This window comes from Corella eumyota, chromosome 5, assembly GCF_963082875.1.
Source record: "Corella eumyota chromosome 5, kaCorEumy4.1, whole genome shotgun sequence".
NCBI lineage: Eukaryota > Metazoa > Chordata > Ascidiacea > Phlebobranchia > Corellidae > Corella > Corella eumyota.
In genome coordinates this window covers 12,769,196-12,796,516 of record NC_137494.1, presented here as the reverse complement: position 1 = coordinate 12,796,516, position 27,321 = coordinate 12,769,196, and the positions used below count along the sequence as shown (strand labels likewise).

The window sequence follows — 27,321 nt, the reverse complement described above, 5'->3', positions numbered from 1 at the left end:
TTACTGGCAGAGTGATTCGCTTGTATTATATGTGTAAAACGCATCTAGGTATGTGGAACTGTACGAAATCAAGTCATTTATGATCTGGTCATCACATACTGGGTTTGAAATAGTAAAGTTGGCCGTATTCAGGTTAAGTAGCGTAATTAAATCACCAGGCGAGGTTCTAGTAGTCGGGCAAACGTTGTTGATGATTAAACTTTCAAGATGGGCTTGGAATACAGTGTTATTTATTGGAAAAATCAAGTACAGTAAGCTAGAGATGGAGTCTACACCCTGGGTATAGTTGAGAATAAGCTGTAAAAAAATAAGTTTTTTTATATACAAGGCTGTTCCCACATCTCTCATGCTGTAAAGCCCTTGAGTAAGGCGCTATAAACGGTATGAACTTCTGCTGAGCCAGCACGTAATCAACAGCATAATTACCGGTCAATTATAATCTATAATATCCCAAACTGCCACAGGCAACTCGAGACTTGGTCGGAGTAACTGATGTTACTCTATGTTTAGGTCGCGCATTCGATCTTCCCACATTGAGGATAAAGATATATACAAAAAGAAAAAAAATAGTAGCTGGTTTAATGACCAGCCTTTTTACTATGCCGTTTGTAGTTTGAATATTTTGTCGTATCACCCTCAGATGTCTTCCGTATTTTTATTTGGAGAAGGTGTGCTTTTAGGACTTATTTTTAAGCTAACTGTAAACGCTAGGTCCAATGCGAATGGTGTGACATCAGTACGGATCAAACCCAAAACCTTTGCTGTACTGACATATTACAAATGTTAAAAAGTTTTTACATTTACTAACTTGTGGTATTTGAGGGCCGATCTCTGGTATTACATTTAAAACATAATCGCATGACCCAACAGCACAAGCTCTAACCTCATTAACAACACAAACTATCGCGTTCTCAATGTTGTTCCTACAAGAAAAATAATTAATTACAAATAAAAATTTGGTTTATTTTTTCTCTATAACATGAATAAATGTACTTCCAACCCTTACAAAAAAAAGCTTATAACAAACAGACAACATCATTATGACGTCATACCTGCATGTTTGTTCGTTAGTGTAAGGGTAGCCTGCTAGCCAAGTTACCTGGCAACGAGTCATAAAATCTAAAACTCCTCTTAAAGTACAAGAAGGTAGCAATTGAATGTCTGTTGTACCGTCGACACAGCCTAAAACGTTAAAATAATATAAGTAACTTAGGACTGAAATTAATTTGATTTTGGCAGTTCATTGTATAATTGGTAAAAAAAACAGCTCGAAGTATTTAGTTAAAGGTTTACGTTAAGTATATGCCAGTCGTGTAGACCTTTTGTAATGATGTATTTTTATTAGCTTTGTATATATATGTTTTTTTGTATATATCTTTATCCTCGATGTGGGAAAGTCGAATGTGCGACTTAAACATAGAGTAACATAAGTTACTCCGACCCATTCTTGAGTTGCCTGTGGCAGTTTGGGATATTATAGAGACTATAATTGCCCGGTAATTATGCTGCTGATTAAGTGCTGGCTCGGCAGGAGTTCATACCGTTTATAGCGCCTTACTCAAGGGCGCTACAGCATGAGATCAGTGGGGATTGAACCCACGACCTCATGTGTGGTGTAGCAAGTGTTCTTACCACTACACCACGCTGCCGGTTAAGCTATTACTTTGTCTTGAACAAAGTACATTTAGTTTTATTTGTAGATAATATATTGTTTGGTAAAACTGTATTCATTTACTTACCTTGTGTATAACAAATACAAATGGCAGCAAAAACTAAAATACTTTTTAAAAACATATTAATATCCAAATCTATTAGAAAAAATATTTGAATTTATCTAATTTATTATAGTAATTATGTCTCGTATTTACTTTGTTTCTCATTTGATAATATTATTATACGACTTCTTAAAACAAAACAACTATATTTGTTGTAATAGAAGTGTTATAAGTTTCTTTAAATATGAATCAAATAATAGGATTTCCTATATCCTATGTATAGAACACACATTTAGATTTCAATAACATATTTATATTCCTGTTACAATACTTGCTTTATTTAGTGATTGCTCTGATTCATATTCACATTGCACTAGTATTAAGTTAACCAAACTTTTTCGGTTCTAAACTGTATTAAAAATATTAAAAATAATTTTCACCTGTAATTTCGTAGTCAAAAAATTGTAAATTTTATAACAAGATCTAATTTAAAAATTTTTGACTTTATTCTATAACAAAACTCCCAAAAAATATCACATTTATTTATTTTAATAATTTTATTTCACAAATACGCCAGGTACAGTGGATTTTTACTATTCATGTACAATCATAGGCATTTGATAAAATATAAATTATTTGTCTTTTTGCAATTAGAAAAAGGTGGCCATTTTAGTATGTTGAAGCTACTAAAACTAATTTTGTAATTATCAAATTTCACTATAAAAGCTTGAGTAAGATTTCTTAATTTTTGAGGCGATCAATATTTATCGGAAGGTATTGGTATTTTCTTTACCGCTGGTGGGAGACAAAGAGTTATACAGTAAAAAATATAAATCGCAATTTTTAGTTATTTACAGAATTATTCAATTAAAAGTATACACTAAGAATAAGATACTAGAATTATAAAAATAAAACAAAATACATAACAATATATACTACTCTTAATAACGTGATTTTTGTAGAATACTTGCTTGAATTTTATATAAATTTTCATGAAAAAACTTTAATAATTTGAACTTTAAATTTCGAAACGTGGAAAATGCATAATAAATTGTAATACTCATTTAGTTGAGCTTAAAAAAAGCTTTTAATGAACAGCATCATTGAAACACACAACAACATGCTCCAATTTGATTTGATAATCATGGAACCGCCACCTTGAAAAAAAAAACAAATAAAAATCAATTTTTGCGCATTATTAATTTCTATGTAAGTATCCTTAGTAAAACATTTGAATTTTAGCAAGATCATTTTTTTCAACAGTTAATATTATAATCGTGCTTACTGCAGCCTGGAAACAACTGGGCAGTTCTGATGTAGTTCTCAAGGATACCTTTAGCTACATTGATTTGTGGCACCAGACTTTGGAATTCTTGTGGTATTTGAGTGGTAAGGCTGTCTATCAATGCATTTAGCTGAGTCTCGTCGCATCGGGTGTCGTATGCATTCAAAGCAGTTGTTCGGAATGAATTTCCAGCTCTGAAAAGAAATATTAAAGTAGGAATCATATATTGGCAGCGTGGTGTAGTGATAAGAACACTTGTTACACAACATGAGGTCGTGGGTTTAATCCCCAATGCTTTTATGCGCCATTGGGTAAGGCAGGCGATATAAATGGTATAAACTCCTGCTGAGCCAACACTTAATCATCTGCTCAATTATCGAAAAATTATAATCTATAATATCTCAAACTACTAAAGGGAACTCGAGACTCGGAGTAACTGATGTTTAGGTCGCGCATTCGACCTTTCTACGTCAAGGATAAAGATATATACAAAAAAAAACTGTTAAAATTTTAAAGTATATTGCATTATAAGATTTCACTTACGCGCAGAGTGTTTCACTTGTTGGTGAAGTATAGAAGGCCTCCGCGTAGGTTAAACCGTATCTTACCAGGTCATTTAATATTTGGTCATCACATACTGGGTTTGGGATTGTAAGATTAAACGAATCTACATTAAACAGCTGGTTGAAATTAGGCGAAGTTCTAACTGTGGGGCAAACGTAGGTGGTGAGAATACTCTCAACTAGGGGCCGGGTTGTAGTATCGGTTGGTGGCACAGTTAAGTCAAGTATGCTAGAGATGGAGTCTATTCCGTTGGTATAGTTAAGAATGTACTGTAATAAAAGATTGTGTTTTTTATACAACAGGGTGAATGTAGTGGTCAACCTCTTGTCTTTACTACAGAAGGTCCTGGTTTCGATCCTTACTGCTTCCATGCTGTAGCGCTCTTGGATAAGGCTCTATAATCGGTATGCACTGCTGCTAAGCAAATACTTTTATAATCTATAAACATCAGCAGTTTATAATCTATAATATCCCAAACTGCCAAAGTCAACTCGAGACGAGGTAGGGCAACAAAAGTTACTCTATGTCTTTCCGGCATCAAGAACAAATAAATGTAAAAAAAATGATAACCTATTACAGTCTTTTATTTACTAACTTGTGGTATCTGGGGGCCGATGACTGGTATTACATTTAAAACATAATCGCATGACCCAACAGCACAAGTTCTAGCCTCGTTAACAAAACAAACTATCATGTTGTCAATGTTGTTCCTTGAAAAATACATTTATTAAACTTGAAAAGGGTATTTCACTATACATTTTAAAGAAGCTTTAAAGATAAAATATTTGTCCTAGGACGGAAAACAGTTTTTAAAATTTTACAACAAAAACAACTTTTTATTTGATTTCTCTAGCACTAAATAAACAATAAAATAACCAGACGACGTAATTATGACGTCATACCTGCATGTTTGTCCGTTAGTGTAAGGGTAGCCTGCTAGCCAAGTTGCCTGGCAACGAGTCATAAAATCTAAAACTCCTCTTAAAGTACAAGAAGGTAGCACCTGAATGTCTGTTGTACCGTCGGCACAAGCTAAAACACAAAATAATTGTTTTAAGAAAATGAAAACCGCCAGCGTGGTGTAGTGGTTAAAACAGTTGCTATATGAGGTTGTGAGTTTGATCCCCACTGCTCTCATGCTGAAGCGCCCTTGGGTAAGGCGCATTAAAAGGTATGAACATCTGCTAAGCCTGTACTTAATCAGCAGCATAATTATCGGGCATTTATAATCTTATATCTCAAAATGTCAAAGACAACTCGAGACCGGGTCGGAGTAACTAATGTTACTCTATGTTTAGGTAGTGCATTCGACTTTCCCACATAGAGAATAAATAAATACAAAAAAGGGTATAGATGTACATAATTAATATTGTGTTGCTGGCATTTGTTAAGCTATATCATAGCTAAAAGTTAATATAGATATGGAATTTCCCGAAAATAAATTATTCTTTGTTAAAATTAAACCCAAAACCTTTTAACGATACGCGATTAAATCTTTTGCTATGGCATATGAAACAGCCTTAGGGCACTCATTTTAGTAATATCGTAACTTACGCCTACCATGTCTTTAAACATACAAAGAAAACATGACGACTTGGTACTTTTTCGCTTTTAAGAAACTCTTTTAAATATGTTAAAAATAATAAGTTATTATATAAATGTGTCATCACTTTTATATTTAAATATAGTAAATATTTATTTTAAATACGTTATATTACATACATTTTTTACTTTAGTGTCCAAAAATTTTATATTCATAGGTTTGAAAATACAATAACATTTGGTACAACGTAAAACTGTTTTTTTTTTGTATCGTAGTCATAAAATTTTAAAGGAAAGCTTAATTAGGTGTTTATATCACTAATAAAAAATAATTTATTTGCCTATAAATTTAGCCCAAAAACAGGTTAGTCATATAAAAAACTGGAATTTTGTGCTATTTTTAACAACTGTTTGATTTGACTAATTTTAAAAAATGATTTTTTTTGTTAAAAAAATCAAAAGACCCAGAAAACGATATTGACTAGGCACATCAAATATTTAGTCAAGTAAAAAATGCGTTTTTAGCAAACAATTCAACAATACCACCCTAATCTTTATTGTTATGCACAAAGGATGAAAAATTAATAAAGTTTTTTTAATGTCCACTTTCTCATTTTATCCCTTTTTGCAGTTAGGTCGCTAGCCTTTAAAAACAAATATCCCTTTTTTAAGAGAGAGTTGCTATAGGAACGAATTAAAATATGTAAACGGAAAATCCGTATAATATACGCAAAGATTATAATTCACTTTCTTTTTTAAAGTGAATTAGGTTTTTAAATGTTCATATGGATTAAATATAGTTTACTTATTTACAAATATTTAGTGCACTTCAAAATACGCCTTTTACAACGTATCTGTTAGGCTTATAAAATTATATAGGTTTTAAAAACATTAAAGTAATTTTTTTAATACAAAAATACTTGAATTTTAGATGCCAATAATTAAACTTGTGTCTTAATTGTGGCATAACGAACGTAGCTATGATATTTTGAGGCTGTTTTTTAATTCATTTTTTTAATTTAACTCGAAACTGGGTCAGGGTAACAAATGTTACTCTATGTTCAGGTGGTGAAATTAATCTTCCTACACGAAGAATTAATAATAACATAGATACAATAAAAATATAAATAATAAAATGTTTTAAAATTCATAGTAAGAATTACAATGCAAAAATGAAAATAAGCTGCTGTTGCTTTTTTGCATTAAATTTCAATGTAAGATTTATAAAAGAGCAATTTCCCGTTTTTTGACTCGTTAAACAATGGAATAACGATGCCTTAATTGAATAGTTTGACGTCATAAATTTTGTTTTTCGTTCTGCTTATGTTACAATTGCTGCGACGTTTACGCACAAATAACTTAACAAATAAGATTTTTAAACAAAATATTTTTTTTTAATTAACTTACTTTGTGCATGCGTATAGCATACGCAAATGGCTGCCATGACCAAAACACTTTTCAAAAACATCTTGAAATTTCACACTTTAACAAATATTTTTAATCTTCAAAAAAATTTTTTCCTGAAAATAAAATTAAAAAATTAGTTTAGTAATTAATTAAATTTATTAAGTTTATAAATACTAGTTGCAATTTGATTGCCCTATATGGTATATAGCCTTAAACTTCTGGGTATGCATAAACGCCTAGGGGAGGAAATTGTTGAGCGAATTCGAAAATCAATTTGACTACATTTTACTCTTTTAAAATTGCTAGATCTTTTTAAAATCTATTGATCTGTTTGAAAATCAATTTTGATTTTATTAAAGCAAAACTCAAACGAAAGAAAATTACTTCTACGGATGCTAACGTTGTTTCTATTTCCTATTTTATTCCAATATAAATAAGAAAGCTTTTTAATAATTTCGTGTAATATATTTTCACAGCTTCCTATTCTTCTCGGTTGACTAATAATTGTAAAACTGGGCGGCCACCAGTTGGTTATGCTTTTATATACATGTGGGACAACTGTCTTTTTTTTACGGTTATTGAAAACAAAAAGAGCTGTCTTTTCTCTTTACCTCATAGCGGAAAAAAACTGTAAGCGAATAGAAATAGCTTTCGGCTGAATTTCATTTTTTGTAAAATTTTGTAAATTTTTAAGGGGATTTCGGTAAAACTTAACAACTTGCTTAAATACTTGACTATCAATAGTTAATACATCCTCACAAATAATAAAAATATGTACAAAGTTTAAAACCATTAATTCAATAAATACTAATAGTAATATTTTAACGGTGCAAAGGAAATTATTTTATAATAGTTTTTATAATGGTTTAAATCAGTGCCATTACTTGAATTTTAACAAAAAAGTTTTCCTGTAAATTGATTTTAAATGTAGGTGGTTTTCCCATTGACAATACGACAGTTTAAAACGAAAATTGCAAAACAAGTTTTAAAAAAAATGCCAAATAGGTCGTTGAACTGCATGAAAGCTTATAAAAGGTTACTTTCAAAAGGGGTATTTGTTATTCATATTGAACAAAGGGTTATTCAACTTATTTTATTATGTTAAATTTTAACCGAATTGTTTTTTGAATTTTTTATAATTTTTTATTGAATATAAAATAACGCATATCTTTATAAAGCTCTCAAAAATAAGTTTTAAACTATTTTTAAATTTTGGTGTAAAACGTAAAATTTACTGTAAATTTCCATCGCAATATAAAAAGTTTTGACCAAAGGTCTTCGTAATGGTTGAAAAATGTTTAAAATGGAAAACCCCCTCTTTAGTTAAGCTTAACATCAATACAATAACAAGTCTAGGCTGTGTACAGGTGATGAATAGTATTTTGTTTACATAAGTTGTTTTACCAAACATATCTGTTATTGTAAGATCTTTTGTGCTTTACGTAATAAATATTGCTATCTCTGTTTGGATATATACCTAATTTTCCTTTTTATTTCCTTAATTACTAATACTGTGATAACGCCTTTTTGCTTAAAATAATATCTGCCTACGATCACTTTATTTAACAAAAGCACTGACTTGTTAAAATCGAAGTGCCTTTTTAAGTTTCTTTTAATATGATTCAAATAATAGGATTTCCTGTATCCTATGTGTATGTAACAATAATTAGATTTCAATAACACATTTACTTATTAAGTGAACAATATCTGAATTATGTAATAATTGCTGTGATCCATATTGCTATACTATTAAGATAACTAAATTACAAATGGAATTTTCTTGGCCCAAACAAAAATTGATCGGCCCAAAACTTACATATAAATAGTATTTTTGTATTGTAGTTATGTTGTAGCATCCTTAAAAAGGCTTTGTCGGTACTTATGATATATGCCAATCCAAAAAATTTATTAGTACATGAAACGTTAAGGCAATATATCATTTAGCTATTGGCAATTTTAAAGATAGATATAGATCTGCAAATTAACATTTTTTTTAACGTTAGTACTATTTTTATTGTTAAAAAAGCAAATTTAAAGCAACCTATTCTTGTGTAACATTTACTTTTTTTGGAATTGTTGTTATATTGATATTGATTCTTAAAAAAGCATTGGGGCGAATATAACTAGTAGTTTTTATACAAAGCAAAAATAACAATAGAACATAGAGGCGCTAGGATTTTTTCGAAATTTTTTAAGTACTTAATTAGAAATTTTTAAATTAATAAATGATCAAAATAGCAATACAGTATCAAATTATTTTTTATTATTACTATTGAACACAACTCGACTTTAAATAAAGGCCTGTAAATATGTTTATTTAATGGTAATTTTTTTAATTTTTTTAATGACAACCCTGCAATTCTCTAAAATTTCTGACAAGATTTCGTTCTACAATTTCTCTTTTTCATTTTATCGCTGAAGATGGTCGCTTGTTTTAGGCATCAATATATCCAGGTAAATCTTTAGTTTACATGTATTTAAATATAATTAAATAGCTTTTTATGATACCTTATGTATATAATTGGTTAAATATAAAATTGTGATTGTTTAATAGTTCTAGAAAATATTTTTTTTCGCTAATTCACGTGTTTTCTAAATACATGTGTTAAGTAAAATATTAAAAAAAAATATGCTATGATATTTTATACTGTTTTTAATATATTTAAAATACATTGTAAAAAATAATATAATAATTTTGCCGTTAAAAAATGAAGTTCTTGCATTGATTAAGCCGGTCAGTGTTTTTGTTGTAAAACAGTGACGACATATGATGCGTACATTGACTGCATTGTTATATTTTAAATACTACCAACAATAATTTGGTGGTGTTCTATAATTTTGCAACAAATTTTTAACATAGAAATTATTTTGACTTTAAATGGTCATTTCAAAAAAAAGTAAAATTTTTTTTTTGTATAAACAGGTTCTGGACCCGAAAAACAATTTTAATGGCGGTAAAAATGGCAAATAGGTAGGATGTTATATGTTGGTATTTGTTTAAAAATTGATTTAACTTTTTTTGGGGGTATTTTTGTTTAATTATTATTTAAAAACTGTTGAACTGATTTATGCTATGATGTTAATTATCTGTCAATCCACAGACATGAGAAAACTTAATGGTGACAAATATTATCTGAGCAAAAATTAATATTTTTTAACTATTCATTTAAATATTTTCTCTGAATAATACAAAGTTGCATGTGACATAAATTTACTGAACTAGAATATAGTGTATATACCAATAAAATTAATAATTTTTATAAAGTAAATAATATTTTAACACTATTTCTATATTTTAAAGGGAAACTAGAATTTTATGATGTTTCAAAATGAAGTTCTGGAACAATAATAAAATCAAAGGTTTGTAGAAAAATTGTGTGAATCAAATAATTATTTTACCCAAAAATGTAGGCACCATTTTAGTTTCGATTGGATTGTTGATATCTAATTGAATTATGCTTTGGTGCAAGATAAAATTGTCAAAAATGTGTAATGGCGTTGCAATACCATGCAATTATCATATAAGGGATTTGGCAAACATTAAAGCTAGTATAAATATGTAACTATTTAAAATGTTTAGGTTTTTAATATTTTCGTGATTATCTTTTTATTTTATCAGCTTTTTTGAATTTAAATATTTTAATTGAAATGTAGAAAAATGTTCGCCACACCATTGAAGCAACAACCTCTGTACCTTAAAGTACTGGTAGTACTTGATTTAAAGTTGCATAGAATATGGCGAGGTCATCTTTTTAAATTCTTACTTGAAAGGCTCTCTACAGAGATGTTGTGCCCCCTTTTTCTTGCTTGTTAAAGAGGTATGCTTAAAATATGCATTGATATATTTAAATTATTAGTCTTATACCCTAATAATTTTTTTTAATAATTCTTTTTGTTTTTATAGTGAAAAAAGGCAGGTCCCTTTTTTCTGTGGTGTTTTTATTGGACAAACTGGAAATTTTCAATGTTTTTATTAGGGTAAATATCTTGAGGATTTATTAGCAATGATTTAAGTTATGCTATGATGTTAATTATCTGTCAATCCACAGACATGAGAAAAAGTTATGGTGACAAGAATTATCTGAGCAAATAAAAATTTACCTAAACTTTTGTCTTAATCATATTTTTCAAGATAAAATAAATGATTTTTTTTAGGTTCTACATCGTCAAGATTATATTAAAATTGCTATCGAGAAAAAACATTTGCTGAAACATTGACTCAAGACGCCGTTTTATTTTTGTTATATAAAATCTGATTGCCAATAAGATTTGTCAAAAAAATTTAATGATAAAACTCTTTTTTAGAATGTTTACTGTTTAATAAAAGTTTAGTTGTTTTCACATTTTTTGGAAATCAAAAATAAAAAAATCACCGCGTTATATTGTGTTGGCTTAGTTTTACCATAGATATTACATTGTAATGTAATATCTATGGTTTTACCTATTAATAGTTATCATTGAAATACATCAACTATAAATTAGATAGCGTTTAAAATTAAGACCCAAAAGTTTTCATTTAAAATTCTGTTTTAGAAAATATACACATATATATATTTTTTGGAAGACAGAAAAGAACCACAAAAAATAAATTATAAACTAATTTTATTAAAAAAAAAGTGCATTTTTTATATTTCATTATACAAAAAAATAAGTGAAATGTATTTCAAAAATTGAAATTTAATATTTTTTAAATGTTTAGGCTTATCACATTAGATAAATTGCACATTGTAAAGATTTTGAGGTTAACAATAACACTCATTAAACTGTCTGACCACTTAAAACGATATGGTCACTAACGTCTTAATAAAAAAATATTGTAAATATAAAAAATTAAGTGTGTTGTATTTATAACAAGATGTATGTTGTTGTTCAAAAGTGCATGTAAAATGTTTAATGTGTTGTGAAGGCTGTTGTGTAGTTAAAGAACCTGCAAAACAGAAAGATCAAGGTTTAAAAAATTTAACTTTTAGAATGTTTGGTTAATGTTCAAAATATTACACAAAAAAAATTTAACCTGATAAAAATCAAGCTCGGAAACAGCAAAACATCTTCTTCCACCAGCTCTTCTTCTTTTCCTTCTTCTCCGGAAAATCCTCCTAAAAAGACATTAAAACATAATTGTTACTTTTTTACCTCAAAATTTATAGATATTACTCCAGTGATCTTGTAAGAATATTTATACCTTGATAAGGAAGTTGTTTTAGTTATAAAAAAGGTGAAGACATACCAAGTTCAGCTTCCTTTCCTTCTGGGCCATCCTTGTCGTGTACTCCAAAGATCTCAAGTAGCACTCGTGCTTCAGATCCAGCCTCCTCCTCGTCTCGATCCTCTCCAGCTCCTCCTCTGATGGTGGCCGGTACCATTCAGCGATCTGCATCCAGATAGTTCTTCTTTCATCCCTGCAACAAAAAGGAGGATTTAATTGGTGCACTTTGCTTTCATTAATAACTTCGGACAAAACACCAGCAACACTACCACTCAAACCAGACACACCATCCACAACCTCCGGTAACTCCTCAATCAAGGCACTGTCCAACAAAAGGCACACAGCATCCTCCTCAGCAATCTCCGTTAGTGCCTGACTCAAGAGGTTTTCGGTGAAAACAGCAACAGCATCTTTCACCTCCATCTCTCCCGCAACCACTGTTAACGCCCTGCTCAAGGCACCATTGACAAGTACAGACACCGCGTTGTCTTCCGACTCTCGTCTAACTACGGTTACCGCATCACTCAAGAGGTCCGTCACGAAGGCACCAGCTGTGCCCTCCAAGTCTAATTCCCGAGCAACCCCCTCCAATGCTCCACACATCACACCACTCACACTACCACTCAAACTAACCATACCAGCAACACTACCACACAAATCATCCAAACCAGGTACACTATCCACAACTTCCGGTAACTCCTCAATCAAGGCATCGTCCAACAAAAGGCACACAGCATCCTCCTCAGCAATCTCCGTTAGTGCCTTACTCAAGAGGTTCTCAGTAAAGACAGCAACAGCGTCTTTCAACTCCATCTCCCCTGCAACTACTGTTAATGCCTTGCTTAAGGTACCTTTGACGAGTACAGACACCGCATTGTCTTCCATCTCTCGTCTAACTACCGCTACCGCATCACTCAAGAGGTCCTTCACGAAGGCACCAGCAGTGCCCTCCACGTCCAATTCCCGAGCAACCCCCTCTACTGCTCCACACATCACTCCTCCCACCAACTCTCCCACTCTCTCCTCAACCTCACCACCCAACTCCGACACCACACCTCTCTCTACCCCCTCTCTCACCCTCTCCACAACTCTCTCCTCTCTCACACCCTCCTCCACTACTCCCTCTAACTTCCCAACACACTCCTCGATTTCCTGTAGATAAAAATTAAAAACTGGTAATGCAGTTGTAAGATAAAATAAAAGAGTGTTAGCCTAGGGTAAAAAAATGTTTGAACATTGAACCTAAAGTCAATCAAATGGCTTATAACTGAGCTTAGCTACTCTAACTGGACGAACCAATTACTAGTTTAAGCCTTAGGTATAAACTACAGGGTCTCTTTTAACTTTAGAAAGTGAAATTTTTCGAACTCTACTTGACTAGGCTAGGCCTAGACTATTTTCTTGTTTACCAGCCTAATAATTACAAAAATGAGACTTACCCTCATGGAAACGAGAGAATACATCTCCTGGAACGACACTCTGCTCATAATTTGCAATTTACTGAAAGCTTTTGATAATATTTCAATAATTTGAAAACTTTGGACTCCTTTGAAAACGCGACTGAACTCGAAATTCAAAAAAGATTTGTAAAAAAATTCCGAAAAAATTCGCAAATTTCAGTTTCAGGTTTACTTAGTTACGCATGGCAACCAGTTTTATTTTTATTGCGGAACAATGCAATGTGACGCGTCATGATTTTAGAGCAATTTCATTGGTTTAAAGTTTTCGAATTGGATGTGATTGGCTGAAAAATGTTTTGTTTGTTGACAACGAAATACGTCAATCATAATGTCGTCTTGTTATTCCTTTACCATATTTCACTAATTTTGGTCAATTCGGCATTTTTTTCTTTCAAATAGCCAAGGCTTAGTTAGTAAAGCCGCGACACAAAAATTATTGCGCATCAAAACTTGCGATTTTAATATAATTTATTTAATAATATTAATTTTTCACATCGTTTTCTTAGTTATCATTAAATTAAATTTTGTAAATGTGATAATGTAGCCTACCGTTAACAATAAGTTTTTGTTGTAAGGCTGTGAGGCGTATTAAGGTCGCAATACTAATTTTTGGATATTTCTGCCTAGTTTAGTTATTACTATTTAATTAAACTACGTGCTAAAATATCGCGCACCACAACTTATAATTTTTATATATACTTTGAAAAATATATTGAAATTTAACAGTATTAATTTGTTAAAAAGGTGATAACAGATTTATTTTATTATACGATTAGCCCAAGTTATTAACAAGAAATATTTTAGACCTAGACATTTTACACTTTTCTTAAGTAACCTGTAACGTTTTTTGTTTTAAAACAAGAAAAATTTAATTTAACAAAAACAAAATTTTTAACCTTAACCAAAGTTAATTAACAAATTTGTTATTTTTTAAATCTAAAATCTGCCAAAGGCTTAATATAAAACCTTTTATCTTAATAGGGATTTTAATTTTCTTAAAAATGTTACTATTTTTTTTTAATTTTTAAATTCATTTACAAATATAATACAAAAATAAATTTTATAAAGTAAATTAAATATTTAAGATGCTATAAAAAAACGTTTGCTTATATTTAAGCATTGACAAGCCTTTTTACAATGAGGATAAATAAAAATACCTTTACGCTTTGTTAATCACAAAGGTAAATAAGTCTATTATTATTTATTTTCACCCACGAGGTTTTAATAAATTTAAATTAATTAAAAAAATGTTGCCTACAACGTTTTTAGCTATAGTAATGGTGTGTTGGTCATCTTTTCATCTAATTCACAACTTTGTGTTGGTAAGTGAAGTTTAATTATCATGTTAAAAACTTAAATTCGGGATAAATTTTTTTAAATTTGTTTTTGTACAAAAATGCAAACGTAATTTAACACTTACTAGTATTAAGTTTACAAATTAGATAAGTGCAATATTTCTTCAATATATAATTTATGGAGAAAAGTGTTACATACTTGAGCTGTAGTCTTAAAAAAATGTGTTTTCTTTAGTCACATTATATATATATATATATTTTTTTTTTAAACATATAGTAACATCAGTTATCCGACCCAGTCTCGAGTTGCCTGTGGCAGTTTAAGATATAATAGATTATAATTGCCCGATAATTATACTGCTGATTAAGTGCTGGCTCAGCAGAATTTTACACTGTTTATAGCGCCTTACTCAAGAGTGCTACAGCATGAAATCATCAATGAAATCAGTGCTACAGCATGAAATCATTAAACCCACGACTTCATGTGTGGTGTAGAAAGTGTTCTTACTACTACACCACGCTGCCGATATTAGTTATAACTCTTATTATGTTGTTCTGATCAGCTAATAGCTGCTCATATTTGTTTGATATTTTAGTCATAAATTATTTATTTTTTAATTTGAATTTTTTGTTAACAGAGTAACTCATTATTTGGGACATGGGTTGATGAGACAATGCAACGATTCAACTTATTTGTTACCCCTTTTCATATCCGATGGTTTACCCAACGATGGAATAGATATTTTGTTAAATGTGGTCGCTGGCGATGGCTTAAAACTTGGTATAATGCAGGTTTGTATTTTAATCCGATATATAATCCCAAATTTTAACTTTTTTTTAATTGAACTTAATAATTTTTTTGACTTTTCTCGGTCAAATATTTTAGGTGTATTTTTCTCTGCTTTTGCCATGGTCCTTTCCACAGGTCTGCTAACCCAAACTTTAATTAATTCAATTTTGGAACTTCCTTATTTTAGAAAGAAAACAAGTCCAGCCAAATCACAAGTAAACCAAAACATAATCTTATATATAAAAATATTTTAATCAACAAAAACTAAAAATAAAATATGTTAATTTTTTTTTAGATTTTAACAGTAATAGTACCTGGAATTAACCTACCAATAAATGACATTGGATACCTACTTGTAGCTATATTAGTTAGTGGAATACTGCATGAAATGGGGCATGCCATTGCTGCAACAAGGTAAAATAACATAATGATATTAATAAATAAGTTTAAAAATTGAAGTGTCACTAAAACTTAAAATTTATGGGCTATAATACTTTTGGCCCTTTTTTGTTATTTACCCTTTGATGGCAATATTATATACTAACTCATAAGCACCGGCAGTGTGGTGTAGTGGTCAGAACACTTTCTACACTACATAAGGTCCTGATTTCAATCCCCAATGCTCTCATGCTGTAGTGCTCTTGAGTAAGGCACTATAAATGATATAAACTCCTGCTGAGCCAGCACTTAATCAGCAGCTTAATTATTAAGCAATTATAATCTATATTATCCAGAACTGCCAAAGGCTACTCAAGACTGGGTCGGGGTAACTGTTACGCTATGTTTAGTTTGCACAATTGACCTTCGCACATTAAGAATAAATTTATATAAAAAAAAATGTATATATAAGCATATATTAAAAAGCATTTGTGCCGCTAGTAATATATCATAAAATAAACAAGTAAAAATATTCTACTTTGTTGGAATTAATTTGTTTAAGTTTTACTTTCTTAAAAAAATCTTTTTTTAGAGAAGGTATAAAAGTAAATGGATTCGGAATATTCTTATTTGCAATTTACCCTGGCGCCTATGTAGACCTAAGTTCAAACGAACTAAACCGATCAAGTGCAGTAAGACAACTCCGGGTATATTGCGCCGGGGTGTGGCATAATTTTATAGTTTGCATAGTGAGCTGTATTCTCATATTTGCACTACCTCTTATTCTCACACCATTCTATGCAACTTCTTTTAAAGGGGTAGTGGTGACTGATTTAAAACATGTGAGTATTATCCTTTTTTTCTTTTTTTTGTATATATCTTTATCCTCGATGTGGGAAAGTCGAATGCGCGACTTAAACATAGAGTAACAACTGTTATTCCGACCCAGTCTCGAGTTGCCTTTGGCAGTTTGGGATATTATAGATTATAATTGCTTAGTAATTATGCTGCTGATTAAGTGCTTGCTCAGCAGGAGTTCATACCTTTTATAGCGCCTTACTCAAGGGCGCTGCAGCATGAGAGCAGTGGGGATTAAACCCACGACCTTGTGGTGGTGTAGCAAGTGTTCTTACCACTACACCACGCTGCCCGTCTCTTTGTGTTTTTGTTTGAATATAGTAAAGTTAGGTTATTTTTTAAATTTTAATTACTGATAGATATACTATAAATTTCATTTTTTAAAGGCCTTAAATTGGATATATATTGTTCACTAAGCTAATAATAATTATATATAGATTATAACTTAGTATACCATGATTTTTTATTGCCCTTAGTGTTTTTCAAACTTATTAAAAAAATCGTAGTTTAATTTAAATATTTTTTTATCAAAATGCAAATAAACAATTTCCTAAATTTTGATTTAGGATTCACCATTATATGGACCTAAAGGTTTAAGTAATGGCAATATAATTAGTAGAATAAATGACTGCCCAACTTTAGATAATTCACAATGGTTTTATTGCATTAATACTACTGCTGTTTTACAACAGAAAGGTGACATTTTAATAGTTAAAATTTGACTTATTTTTTAGTTAAGTTATTTAATTTAAACTGTTTTTTAAATTTTTGATTAAATGTAATTTTTTATTAAAACTTTTAATTGTTAATTGTATATATTATTTTTTTTATGGCTGAAATATTTTTTTAAATTCTCTTAAATAGTGTTTTAACATGCCTGCAATGGGAATTGATCCAACATCCTTATGTAGTGATAATATTTTACTATGTTACCGGCAGCGTGGTGTAGTGGTAAGATCACTTGCTACACCACACATGAGGTCGTGGGTTCAATCCCTACTGATATCATGCTGTAGCGCCCTTGAGTAAGGCGCTATAAACGGTATAAACTCCTGCTGAGCCAGCACTTAATCAGCAGCATAATTACCGGGCAATTATAGTCTCTATAATATCCCAAACTGCCACAGGCAACTCGAGACTGGGTCGGAGTAACTGATGTTACTCTATGTTTAGGTCGCGCATTCGACTTTCCCACATCGAGGATAAAGATATATACAAAAAAAACAAAATGTTGATATTAAAATATCAAATGAGCTTTTTATAACAAAAATATTTTTAATATTTTAGGTTCTTGTGCAAGTCTCGAACAACTTACAGAATTAGATTTCAACAAAGAAGAATGGAAAATCAATGAAATTTATTCGGAAAATAAAATCGACTGCTGTGGTCCTAACCCCCCTTCCACCCATTTATGTTACAAATTTACAAACCAAAATCAATTAGTAAATAAACAATCTAAAAAAAATATCTTAAAAAAAGATGTTATATATACCTAATTTTATGAACCATTTAAAATTAATATTTTTTTTCTTATTTTTAGAAATTTGCTTGTTTACCCGGCAGATTGATGATGTCCTATAAAGATTGTGTAACAAATAGGGATTGTGATGTCATAGTCAAAGATAGAATTTGTGTTACACCTTATTTGGGTAAGGCTTAACAATGTATAACCATACAAAAAAACATAAATTAAATTTTTTTTTAAATTTTAGATCACAATATGAGATTCGTTCGACTGGAAAAATCAAATCAAAATTCCATAGAAATCAAAGAAAATGTTTTGTTTCTCGGCCCCCCAGTGGACATATTAAGATATGTAACAGTCTCAGAATATTTGCCAAGATTATGGATTTTTCCCTTACGTTTTCCAGAAATGTTACTTCGATTTATCCAGTAAGTTCAAGTTTATTTTAAATTATAAGTAGGCTATAAAAGATGACTATATGTGCTATCAGCTGGTTATTATCAGGCAGTATTACCTGTTTTAAATATGCCAAATTCATCTCAAGACTGGGTTAGGGTAACAATATACTGGCAGCATGGTGGTGTGGTCACAACACTTACTCCACTACATGAGGTACTGGGTTTGATCCCCACAGCATCAATGTTGTAGCGCCCTTGGGTAAGGCCCTTTAAATGTTATAAACTCCTGCTGAGCCAACACTTAATCAGCAGTTTAACTAGCAGGCAGTTATTTTCATAAAATCCCAAAGTCAACTTCAGACTGGGTTTGGGTAACTAATGTTACTTTATGTTTAGGTTGTAAAGTTGACCTACCTACATCAAGGTTAAATAAATACATAAAAAAACAAGGATTCAATGGTTTAGATGTTGCGTTTGCCCCAAGAAATATTTTTATTATAAGATTGTTTGTTTTTTTATTGTATTTCTAGGTATATGTTTTCCATGTCTGGTGCCCTTGCTTTACTAAATATCGTTCCTTGTTATGCATTGGATGGACAGTGGGCATTTCAGGTAAGGATTTTGTTTCTTTATTTTTGATTATTATTATTTATTCTAATTATCCTAATATGTTATATTTATTTTTTCAGTCATTTTTGGGATATTTTTTTACAAAAAGCACTGGAAATGAAAAGAAAATTCAGCAAATAACAAAAGTTGTTCTAACATTTGGCACAGCTCTTGTTTCTTTAAATGTTTTATTTGGTTTTATTCATATCCTCACTTAACCCGTATAAGGTTATTCATCTTAGTATTGCCACCCCCTTATCTGAAGTTTGTTGAACAAGCATAGGGTTAGGTTTAAGGGGGTTGTAGCCCCCTAGAATAAAAATGGGGGCCAGGGTCAAAAAATTGACCCAAAAATTCAGGAATTTTTAAAACTTGGAATAAAAATTTATCTACTTTAATAAAATCTAGAGAAAAAATTTGTAATAAACAATTAATTAAATGCATACTATTAACATTTTCTAGTAGCACCAACCTGTTGCTGTACTATATTTAAAAGTTATTTAACTAATTTACTGGTAAAAATTATGTTTAAATTCGAAGTTGGTCGATGCTTTAATTCTAGTACAGTAAATAATACAAACAATGTTTTTTTACGTTTCTTTTAAAAAAAACAGTGTTGTTGTCACATGAGATCCTGGGTTTGATCCCCACTGCTTCTACGCTAATGCACTATAAAGTAGAGCTATATAAATTTCAGGCAATTATAATCAATATTATCTCTAAACACTGAAGGTCAATTTAAGATTTTGGGGTAACAAATGTTACTCTACATTAAAGCAGTAAAATCCACCTTCCCACATAGGTGAATGATAAATACACAAATCTAAAGCTATCACCTTTAAAGCATTTAACGCCAAATCTTAATTTTTTTGCCCTTTTATTACCATTCCACACTAAATAAACTGACAAGCGACAAACTTTCGCTACTAGAACTTGATATGACGTCGTTATTGTCTGTGACGTCATCTACCTTTTTGGCCCATAGTTGTTTGGTCTGTTTTGCCGAGTCATGAATTGTAGTCCAGTCAGTGTACTTTGGAATGCTCTTTTTTTCTTCGATTATTATAAGATCGTTTTCTAACGGGCTATATGCCGGGGTCTAAAAAAAGGCATTTTTTTATTTGGGAAGATCGACTTCACTGCCTAAACATTGAGTAACATCAGTTATTCCGAACCAGTCTTGAGTTGCCTTTGAAAATTGTGGATATTTTTAATTGTAACTGCCTAAAAAGTGCCTTAGTTAATTGCACTACAGCGCGGAAGCAGTGGGAATCAAACCAAGAACGCCTGATATTCCCAGTATTTTTAACCACTTTACAATGCCGGATATTTTATTATACTTTTTACAACTAAAAAAGCATTTTTGTGGCATGGTCACATTTATTTATTATTTTAACACAAACTACCTCTTTCTTTTTTTCGTTAATTAAAATTTCGCTGTCCACAAAATCTGTTATAATCACAGAAGAAATCTTTCCATCTATCGTAGATTTCTCTGAAATTAACGACAATTGTGACGTGATAAAGGGAACAACTTCATTGGAAGAATGACTTGATTGTGTTTTATATTCCATTGTTGCCAAAATTAAAATAATTAGAATCAAAATGTTAATTGCGGTTAAAACGCTTGTCGTAACTATATATTGGCTTATAATGTTGGCACAGCCATCTGTATACATTGTATTTGAAAATTGTTCTAAATCCGGCTGCGTGACGTCATTTGGTGACGTAGTACCATCGTTCGTGAAACTTGTGACGGTATCGCTTTCTGAGGCCACGTGACTGGCTAACCAATACTGGTTTGAACAGGCTAGAACTGGTTTTACGCAGCAGGAGTCTAGTACATTTGGTCTTTCGTTGTTTGTAGTTGTCCAGTCAGTAATATTAGAATAACCACAACATCCTAGCGTTTTCTGTTAGAGAAATAATATTTTAAACACAATATTTTTAATATTAAGCTGAATAAACAACACCATAGCATTCGTTTTTGTGTAGATTTACCTGATAAAATTCCACTTTTGACGTAAAACTTGAATTTGGAGTTTGTTTTATTGCAGTAAATGCGCTGTTGTAATCCGATATCAACAAGTTTTCACTAATAAAACTGCCTATAATTACCAGGACATAAGCAAATAATAGGCAACAAATTAAAATAAGAATTTGCCGGTTCCATCCTAATTTCTGTTCAATATTTTCTCTGCTACCGTTTAGCAATGGTTTTTTAATAATTTGGCTGAATTTTGCAATCTAAAAAAATTTTCTTAAATAAAGACTGGTATTGTGCTTTAAAATCTAGGTTTGTTAATTTACGTACCGTACAAGCTAATAAGATAGAGCCATATATGCAAAGAAAAATTTCAAAAACGAGTTGGTTTCCAGCAAAAGAATAAAAAGTTTTAATAAAATTGTTGGCAATTATGTCATTTTGATACAGAATTGATAAAGCACCCAATGTGATTTGAAGTATTGCTAAAATTAGGCAACACAAGACCGTAAATCCTTTAACAACCAGAAAGAAGATCTGTAAATGTAGTCCCATAACTTTTGCAGCTTTCAAATGTTAAAAGGTCTTTGAGAAAATGTCATTGCAAAAAAATTATAGCTAGTAAAAGTTGAAATAAAGAAAATTATACTTACGTTTTTATTGTGAATATTCATTATGAGAAACTGATATATTGCCTTAAAATTGATAATTACTAGATTTTAGTTAAATAAAATGCTGCTAGGCAACATTATAGCGGCGATGTAATAACTTTTTTAATGGTGACCACTGTCATTGATATATTGCGTTCACAAATAGTTAGTTACTTTGTGCCACGTTTTTAAATTGTAAACAATTTTTTACCATTTTGTAAATTACGTATTATATAAAATGAGTTTTTTAGTAAAATCTTGTACTCTGTGCCAAAGAAATTTATTTCAATTATTAAAGGTATGTTTAAAATTTATTTTTTATGTTTCAAAGGTATGAATAATGTTTACCATAACTTCATATTTTGATATTTACAAATCTGACAATTAACTTATTTAAAATAGACTTTTTTGTATTTTAAAGCTGTACTAGCTAATAGATACCGGCAATAACAAAAACAGCTGGTAGTTGAAGAGAAATTGTGTTGATATATTTTACCTGACCATGGGCTTTAGCCCTTTTGTAGGTGTGGCATTTAACAGATTAAGTCAACTAAGTCTTGGGTTCAATTCCCACTGCTTTTATTGTGGAGTAAGGTTTATTCTTAAGTAAGGCTCTATAAACTATTTATAAACATTGCAAACCTCTGCCAACCAAAATTGCGATCTGAACATAGAATAACATCAGTTACTCAGGCCCAGTCTTGAGTTGCCTTTAGCAGTTTAGGATATTATATAGATTATAATTGCCTGGTAATTAAGCTGCTGATCAACTATTGGCTGTTCATACCGTTTATAGCGCCTTACTCAAGGGTGCTGCAAAATGAGAGCAGTAAGGATTATACCCTTGACCTTATGGTGGTGTAGCAAGTGTTCTTACCACTACACCTTGCTGCCAGTATGATCGTTCAAGGCCAATTTTTAAATAAACTTTTGTTTTAACAGAATAGAAGCAATACTTTATCACCCAAAATTTTGTTTTCAACAACACCATATCAATATAATTCACCACCACAATATGAAAACGAAATATTAGAATATGAACACCCGGACGATGCACAAAAGAAGAAAGAAATCAAATACTTGATTTCAGAAGAGGATTTTAAATGGGTCGAAATGATATTACCCCCCTCAAGAATACCCGACCCCCCTAAACATAAAAGTTATCCAACCCCAACTGGGTGGAGACCCCCTGCTGGTAAATTGATCTTTTATCAATTTTTTATCCCAATTTTAATTTTTATTTAAACAGTTTTTTTTCTTAATTATTTATCCCTAATGTTGAAAGGTTGACTTAACGATCTAAACATAGAGTAACATCAGTTACCACGCCCAGTCTAGAATTGCCCCTGGCAGTTTGAAATATTGATTTAAAATTGCCTAATAACTAAGCTAAAGTGTTGGCTTAGCATGAGTTTACATCATTTTAGCTCTTTACTCAAGGACACTACAGCATTAGAGCACTAGGGATCGAACCAATAATCTCTATTGTTTTAACATTTTCAATTCAAGTATGGCAGGATTATTTTTGAATTATATAAATTTATTTACATATTTATGTTTAGAAACTAGACCGGATTTGCCTTATCATGTGGGCCGAACAATTTATCATTATTTATCAGTTTTGGATACTGAAAAACGATCACAACAACTAACAAAAATATATCACATTACTGGAGACATTTGGGTAATTAGTCAATGACACTTTTTAAATAATGAATAAATGCCGGCAGCTTTGTGAAGTGATCAGAACACTTCCTAAACACCATAAGGTTGTGGGTTCGATTCTTAGTGATCTCATGCTGTAGCTGCTGAGTAAGGTGCTATAAACAGTGTAAACTCCTGCTGAGCCAGCACCTAATCAGCAGCATAATTACTGGGCAATTATAATCTATAATATCCCAAACTGCCACAGGTAACTCAAGACTGGGTCAGGGTAACAACTATTCATTTATGTTTAGTATAATCTGATTTCTTAAGTTAATTGACTTCTGTTATATAAATGCAATTACATTCCAAATGTTTTAATTTTAGGCATTAGAAAAAGAGTTGATTGAATTAGTGAGACCATATTGTAAATATGAGCCCGCAACTCGTGTTCACGAAGGAATTATGGCGATATTTATTAAAGGGCATCATGCTGAAGTTGTCACTGAATTTTTATATGGAAAAGGATTTTAATTTTATCTATTTTGATAAAACTGGTTCCTTCTGCATTTTTGTTTGTATTTTCGTTGTAATAAATTAACCTGACAAAAAGTTGTATTTAAAAAAATTATAAAATTCTTATTTATGATCTCATGTAATAAAGTCCTGTTTAAATAGTGTAAAAATACATATATTACAATAAAAAGTTGTAGGTTTAATGTTTCTATGATTATATTAATTAAAAAGAATGTCGAATGTACACATACATAAGTATTATAACATCAAAAATAGATTTCATTTTCCTTATAATTTTTTATTGACGTGGTGTAGTTGAAATGGCAACAGACCCTGTGATCTTTTAAAAATAAAAATGTCTACGTTAAAAATTCCAATACACCACTAAATAAACAGAGGCCATTTTGAATATTCTGACCCGTGAAGTTCAGAGGGGTTGAGGTTTGTTTGACAAACGTGTAAAAAATGTACAATTTACTAAATGAATCATTTAAAACTTATAAAAAGGCTAAACGATAAAGCCTCGCGTTATAATAAAACAGTTACGTATGGTAAAATTCATATTCAATTTCAAAACAATAAAGTACAAAAGATAAATTTACAAAAAAATACTCTACCGCCACCTATACAAAGAGAACCCAATTGAAAACCCCTAAAACGAAATAGGGTACTAAGTACATTGATTTTTCGCATAGCATTTACAGTATCAATATCTAAAATATTAAGTTCTATAATTAAAAATGGAACTAGTGATTTAATAAATAATTTTAAATACTTGGTAAAGGGTTAAGTCATAAATAAGTGAAAACGAAACTTGAAGACTTAGTTTTAAAATTCAATTGTACCAACAGTTTATAAAATTACCCGTTCTTTATCACCGAAACGTCACCAAACAACGAAATTGTGTTGCAATGTTTTTTCAACTGTGTTGTTTAACTTGAATCATCATCATTGTGGTCTTTGTTGTTTAGTTTTTGTTAAATTTAAACACAAAGAAATCACGAAGATAACACATACACGGCCCCTGTACGCCCACAAAAAAATAACAGGGATTTTTTTGCCTGGTACTGTGAAATAAAAGGTACTTTTTAAGTTTGGCAAAAGAAACCATAGCGCACGGAGAATAAGTTTTGGTGTTTGTACATGTTTTAATTTAAATTTTTTACTTTAGCTTTAAAGTGTCTTAAAAATGGGCAAATTGAACAGAATTACGTTTAATGGCAAATTTTTGCCGTATACGTAATAATGAACTACGAAAAAGATCACTAGTAAAAGAATATAATTTTTTAAAGGAAAGAATAACGTAACATCGTAAGTACAATGTTTGTTTGTTTTAAAAAAAACTAAAAAAATAAACTGTAGAACAGGTTTTTTCTTTACAAATTTTAGCCTCTTCTTTGGGGCTTATATGTTAAAGGCGAGGTGTTTAAGCAGAGAGCGCAGGGTGAAGTGTTTTTTATGACGTCACAATCTGCTTTGATGACATTGTTATGTCTTATTAAGTCTAATTAAAACTGTTATATGCAAAACATTACCCATTATGTTTTGTTCTTTTTAGTTAAAGATATTAATTGCACAAGGTATATACCTCTCAAACACTGAAACAACTTATTTACATCAAACAGTGTTTTTTATGTAAAAATATTATAGAACCGCATAAAAATATTAAAACCATTTTTTCAAATTTATAATAATGCACTTGAAAATAAAACTTTTTGGGACGGATCTTAATTAAGCGGATTTTTCGACGAATAGTAGTTTAACAGGAAAAAAAGAAAGCAAATGGTAAAAAGCTAATGATACGGATCCCAATTAACCAAAACAATTATAATTTTTTTAAATTATACCCTTCTTTCCCTAATTTTTTAATAAACTTATTCTATTATCCTACTTGTCTGTCAAACAACTTAACTGAACTTTCTTTGGTTATTTTTGTTCAATTCAAATTTGCTTCATTTGTTTTCATTCTTTATTTAATTAACATTCTTAAAATCATTTCATTTGTTTTCACTTTTTAAAAAAATCGCTTAAAATTTATTATTCGTTTAAAATCCGCTTTCATAAAATTCTTTCCATTTGTTTCCACTTTTTTAAAAATCCGCCTTAAAAAATGATTTGTCAAAATCCGCTTTCTTGAAATCCGTTTCATTTGTTTTCACTTTTCAAAAACGATATTTGTTAACGTTAATGTTTTATTAAACAAACAAAGTAACTGTTTCTTTAGAACGTTTAAATCTGTTAAACCCTATCTTAGCATGGTTTAGGCCCCTTTGTAACAAAATTAAATTTACACACTTGTATTAACAAAAGCACATTTTAAATTTGACTTAAAATTTAAATTGGAACTCACAACTTAACTTGGTTTCTCTTTATTAAATGTATAGTGTTCTGTTTAGTTTGTGTCTGAGTTTAATAAAAACTCAATAAATAACAAATGAGTTTACGAGGTAATTTATTATTCTTTCCTTAGGAAAATTTTTACGCAAAATTTTATAAAAGAAATTTTTTCTTGTACGAAAAATGAGTTTAAATAAGTTAAATGTGGTTAAAAAAATGGAATTAACTATTCAACCTTTAGAACAATTGCCCATATTTGAAATGATAAGTATACTAAATAATAAAGACATTGTAAAAAAGTTTAAAAAGGTGCGGGGCTTTAGAGAACAAAGAGACAAACGAATACGCAACAAACCCCCTGAAATGGGCTATTTGTTCAACGTTCAAGATATGAGCGGTATTAGGTTGCTTATGCTGTTTTTAAGTATTTTTAATAATGAAAATTTGTGCAAATCTGGAGGGGTTTTCCTTTTTTCAACTGTTGAGGGAGAAATACACTTTGTCATACAGATAATACACGTTTGGGAACCCGAATTTACTTCTTACGAAAAGACGAAAAATCATGTTCGTTGTTTGTTTGAAAAACTATTTGATGATGTTACATGTAAAAACAAGGCCAATGCTAAAAAACCTTACAGCTACCTGTACAACGAGAATACTTTGGCTGGTCTTCGACTTAAATGTGCCGAATATTTTCCGAAATTTCTCAAGGAAAACATTGCTAGTGTACCAGAAGACTATCGACATGCGTTTGCTGGCGTTTTGGTTCATATTGCTAAAAATTTGATGAAAAATAAAAACAGCTTTTCTTACCAATACCCTAAAGTAGATCCCATAGCAGCATGCGTATATATATCTATTGTTGTCAAAAAACAGCCTCAAGAATTACAAAAAGTTTTTGGCTTACATAACCAAAGTCTAAAAGAATTAGGTATTAAAGTTCCTAAAAGTACACTAAATAAAGAGAGACGGTTATACATTTGGGAAGAAAAACGAAAAATTCGACGTGAAGAAATGATTTCAATTTTGTTTTCGTAAGTGTATTTTTTACTGTATTTTTAAAACAAGGTTTTTTTTTAGGTTTTTTTTATTTTTTAGCCTACTGAAAGGAAAGGAATATGTAAATGACGATTACTCAGAAATCGATGTCAATCTGTTATTAAAAAACGTTAGAGATTTGTATAAAATCGAGTAATAACGCTAATTCAAAATGCAAAA

General features: G+C 30.5%; 4 protein-coding genes and 1 long non-coding RNA gene across 5 annotated transcripts; 4 read left to right on the top strand and 1 right to left on the bottom strand.

The window, feature by feature from the left end:
* Positions 1 to 2,249: 2,249 nt before the first annotated feature.
* Positions 2,250 to 6,650, bottom strand: LOC145752091 (uncharacterized). Its single transcript, XM_082568299.1, has 6 exons — positions 6,514 to 6,650; positions 4,467 to 4,596; positions 4,160 to 4,274; positions 3,544 to 3,833; positions 3,001 to 3,194; positions 2,250 to 2,872 (listed from the first exon to the last, which is right to left on the bottom strand). The coding sequence occupies exons 1-6, from the start codon at positions 6,572 to 6,574 to the stop codon at positions 2,790 to 2,792; spliced, it is 873 nt and encodes a 290-aa protein (XP_082424425.1). The 5' UTR covers positions 6,575 to 6,650; the 3' UTR covers positions 2,250 to 2,789.
* Positions 6,651 to 8,920: 2,270 nt separating this feature from the next.
* Positions 8,921 to 10,887, top strand: LOC145753151 (uncharacterized). Its single transcript, XR_014283826.1, has 6 exons — positions 8,921 to 8,967; positions 9,437 to 9,484; positions 9,815 to 9,873; positions 10,168 to 10,331; positions 10,418 to 10,491; positions 10,669 to 10,887. It is a non-coding gene; the product is annotated as an uncharacterized LOC145753151 (long non-coding RNA).
* Positions 10,888 to 14,399: 3,512 nt separating this feature from the next.
* LOC145752975 (membrane-bound transcription factor site-2 protease-like) lies at positions 14,400 to 19,344 on the top strand. The gene is made up of 11 exons (XM_082569353.1): positions 14,400 to 14,501; positions 15,113 to 15,266; positions 15,361 to 15,479; positions 15,560 to 15,678; positions 16,235 to 16,484; positions 17,067 to 17,196; positions 17,788 to 17,942; positions 18,041 to 18,149; positions 18,213 to 18,393; positions 18,894 to 18,975; positions 19,053 to 19,344. Exons 1-11 carry the CDS (start codon positions 14,427 to 14,429, stop codon positions 19,188 to 19,190), a joined length of 1,512 nt encoding a protein of 503 aa, XP_082425479.1. The 5' UTR covers positions 14,400 to 14,426; the 3' UTR covers positions 19,191 to 19,344.
* A 2,435-nt stretch (positions 19,345 to 21,779) lies between these two features.
* On the top strand, positions 21,780 to 23,854 carry LOC145753093 (large ribosomal subunit protein mL49-like). Its single transcript, XM_082569485.1, has 4 exons — positions 21,780 to 21,904; positions 22,549 to 22,801; positions 23,169 to 23,290; positions 23,638 to 23,854. The coding sequence occupies exons 1-4, from the start codon at positions 21,845 to 21,847 to the stop codon at positions 23,782 to 23,784; spliced, it is 582 nt and encodes a 193-aa protein (XP_082425611.1). The 5' UTR covers positions 21,780 to 21,844; the 3' UTR covers positions 23,785 to 23,854.
* A 2,248-nt stretch (positions 23,855 to 26,102) lies between these two features.
* LOC145752367 (uncharacterized) lies at positions 26,103 to 27,317 on the top strand. Its single transcript, XM_082568641.1, has 2 exons — positions 26,103 to 27,137; positions 27,202 to 27,317. The coding sequence occupies exons 1-2, from the start codon at positions 26,287 to 26,289 to the stop codon at positions 27,296 to 27,298; spliced, it is 948 nt and encodes a 315-aa protein (XP_082424767.1). The 5' UTR covers positions 26,103 to 26,286; the 3' UTR covers positions 27,299 to 27,317.
* The last annotated feature ends 4 nt before the right edge of the window (positions 27,318 to 27,321 follow it).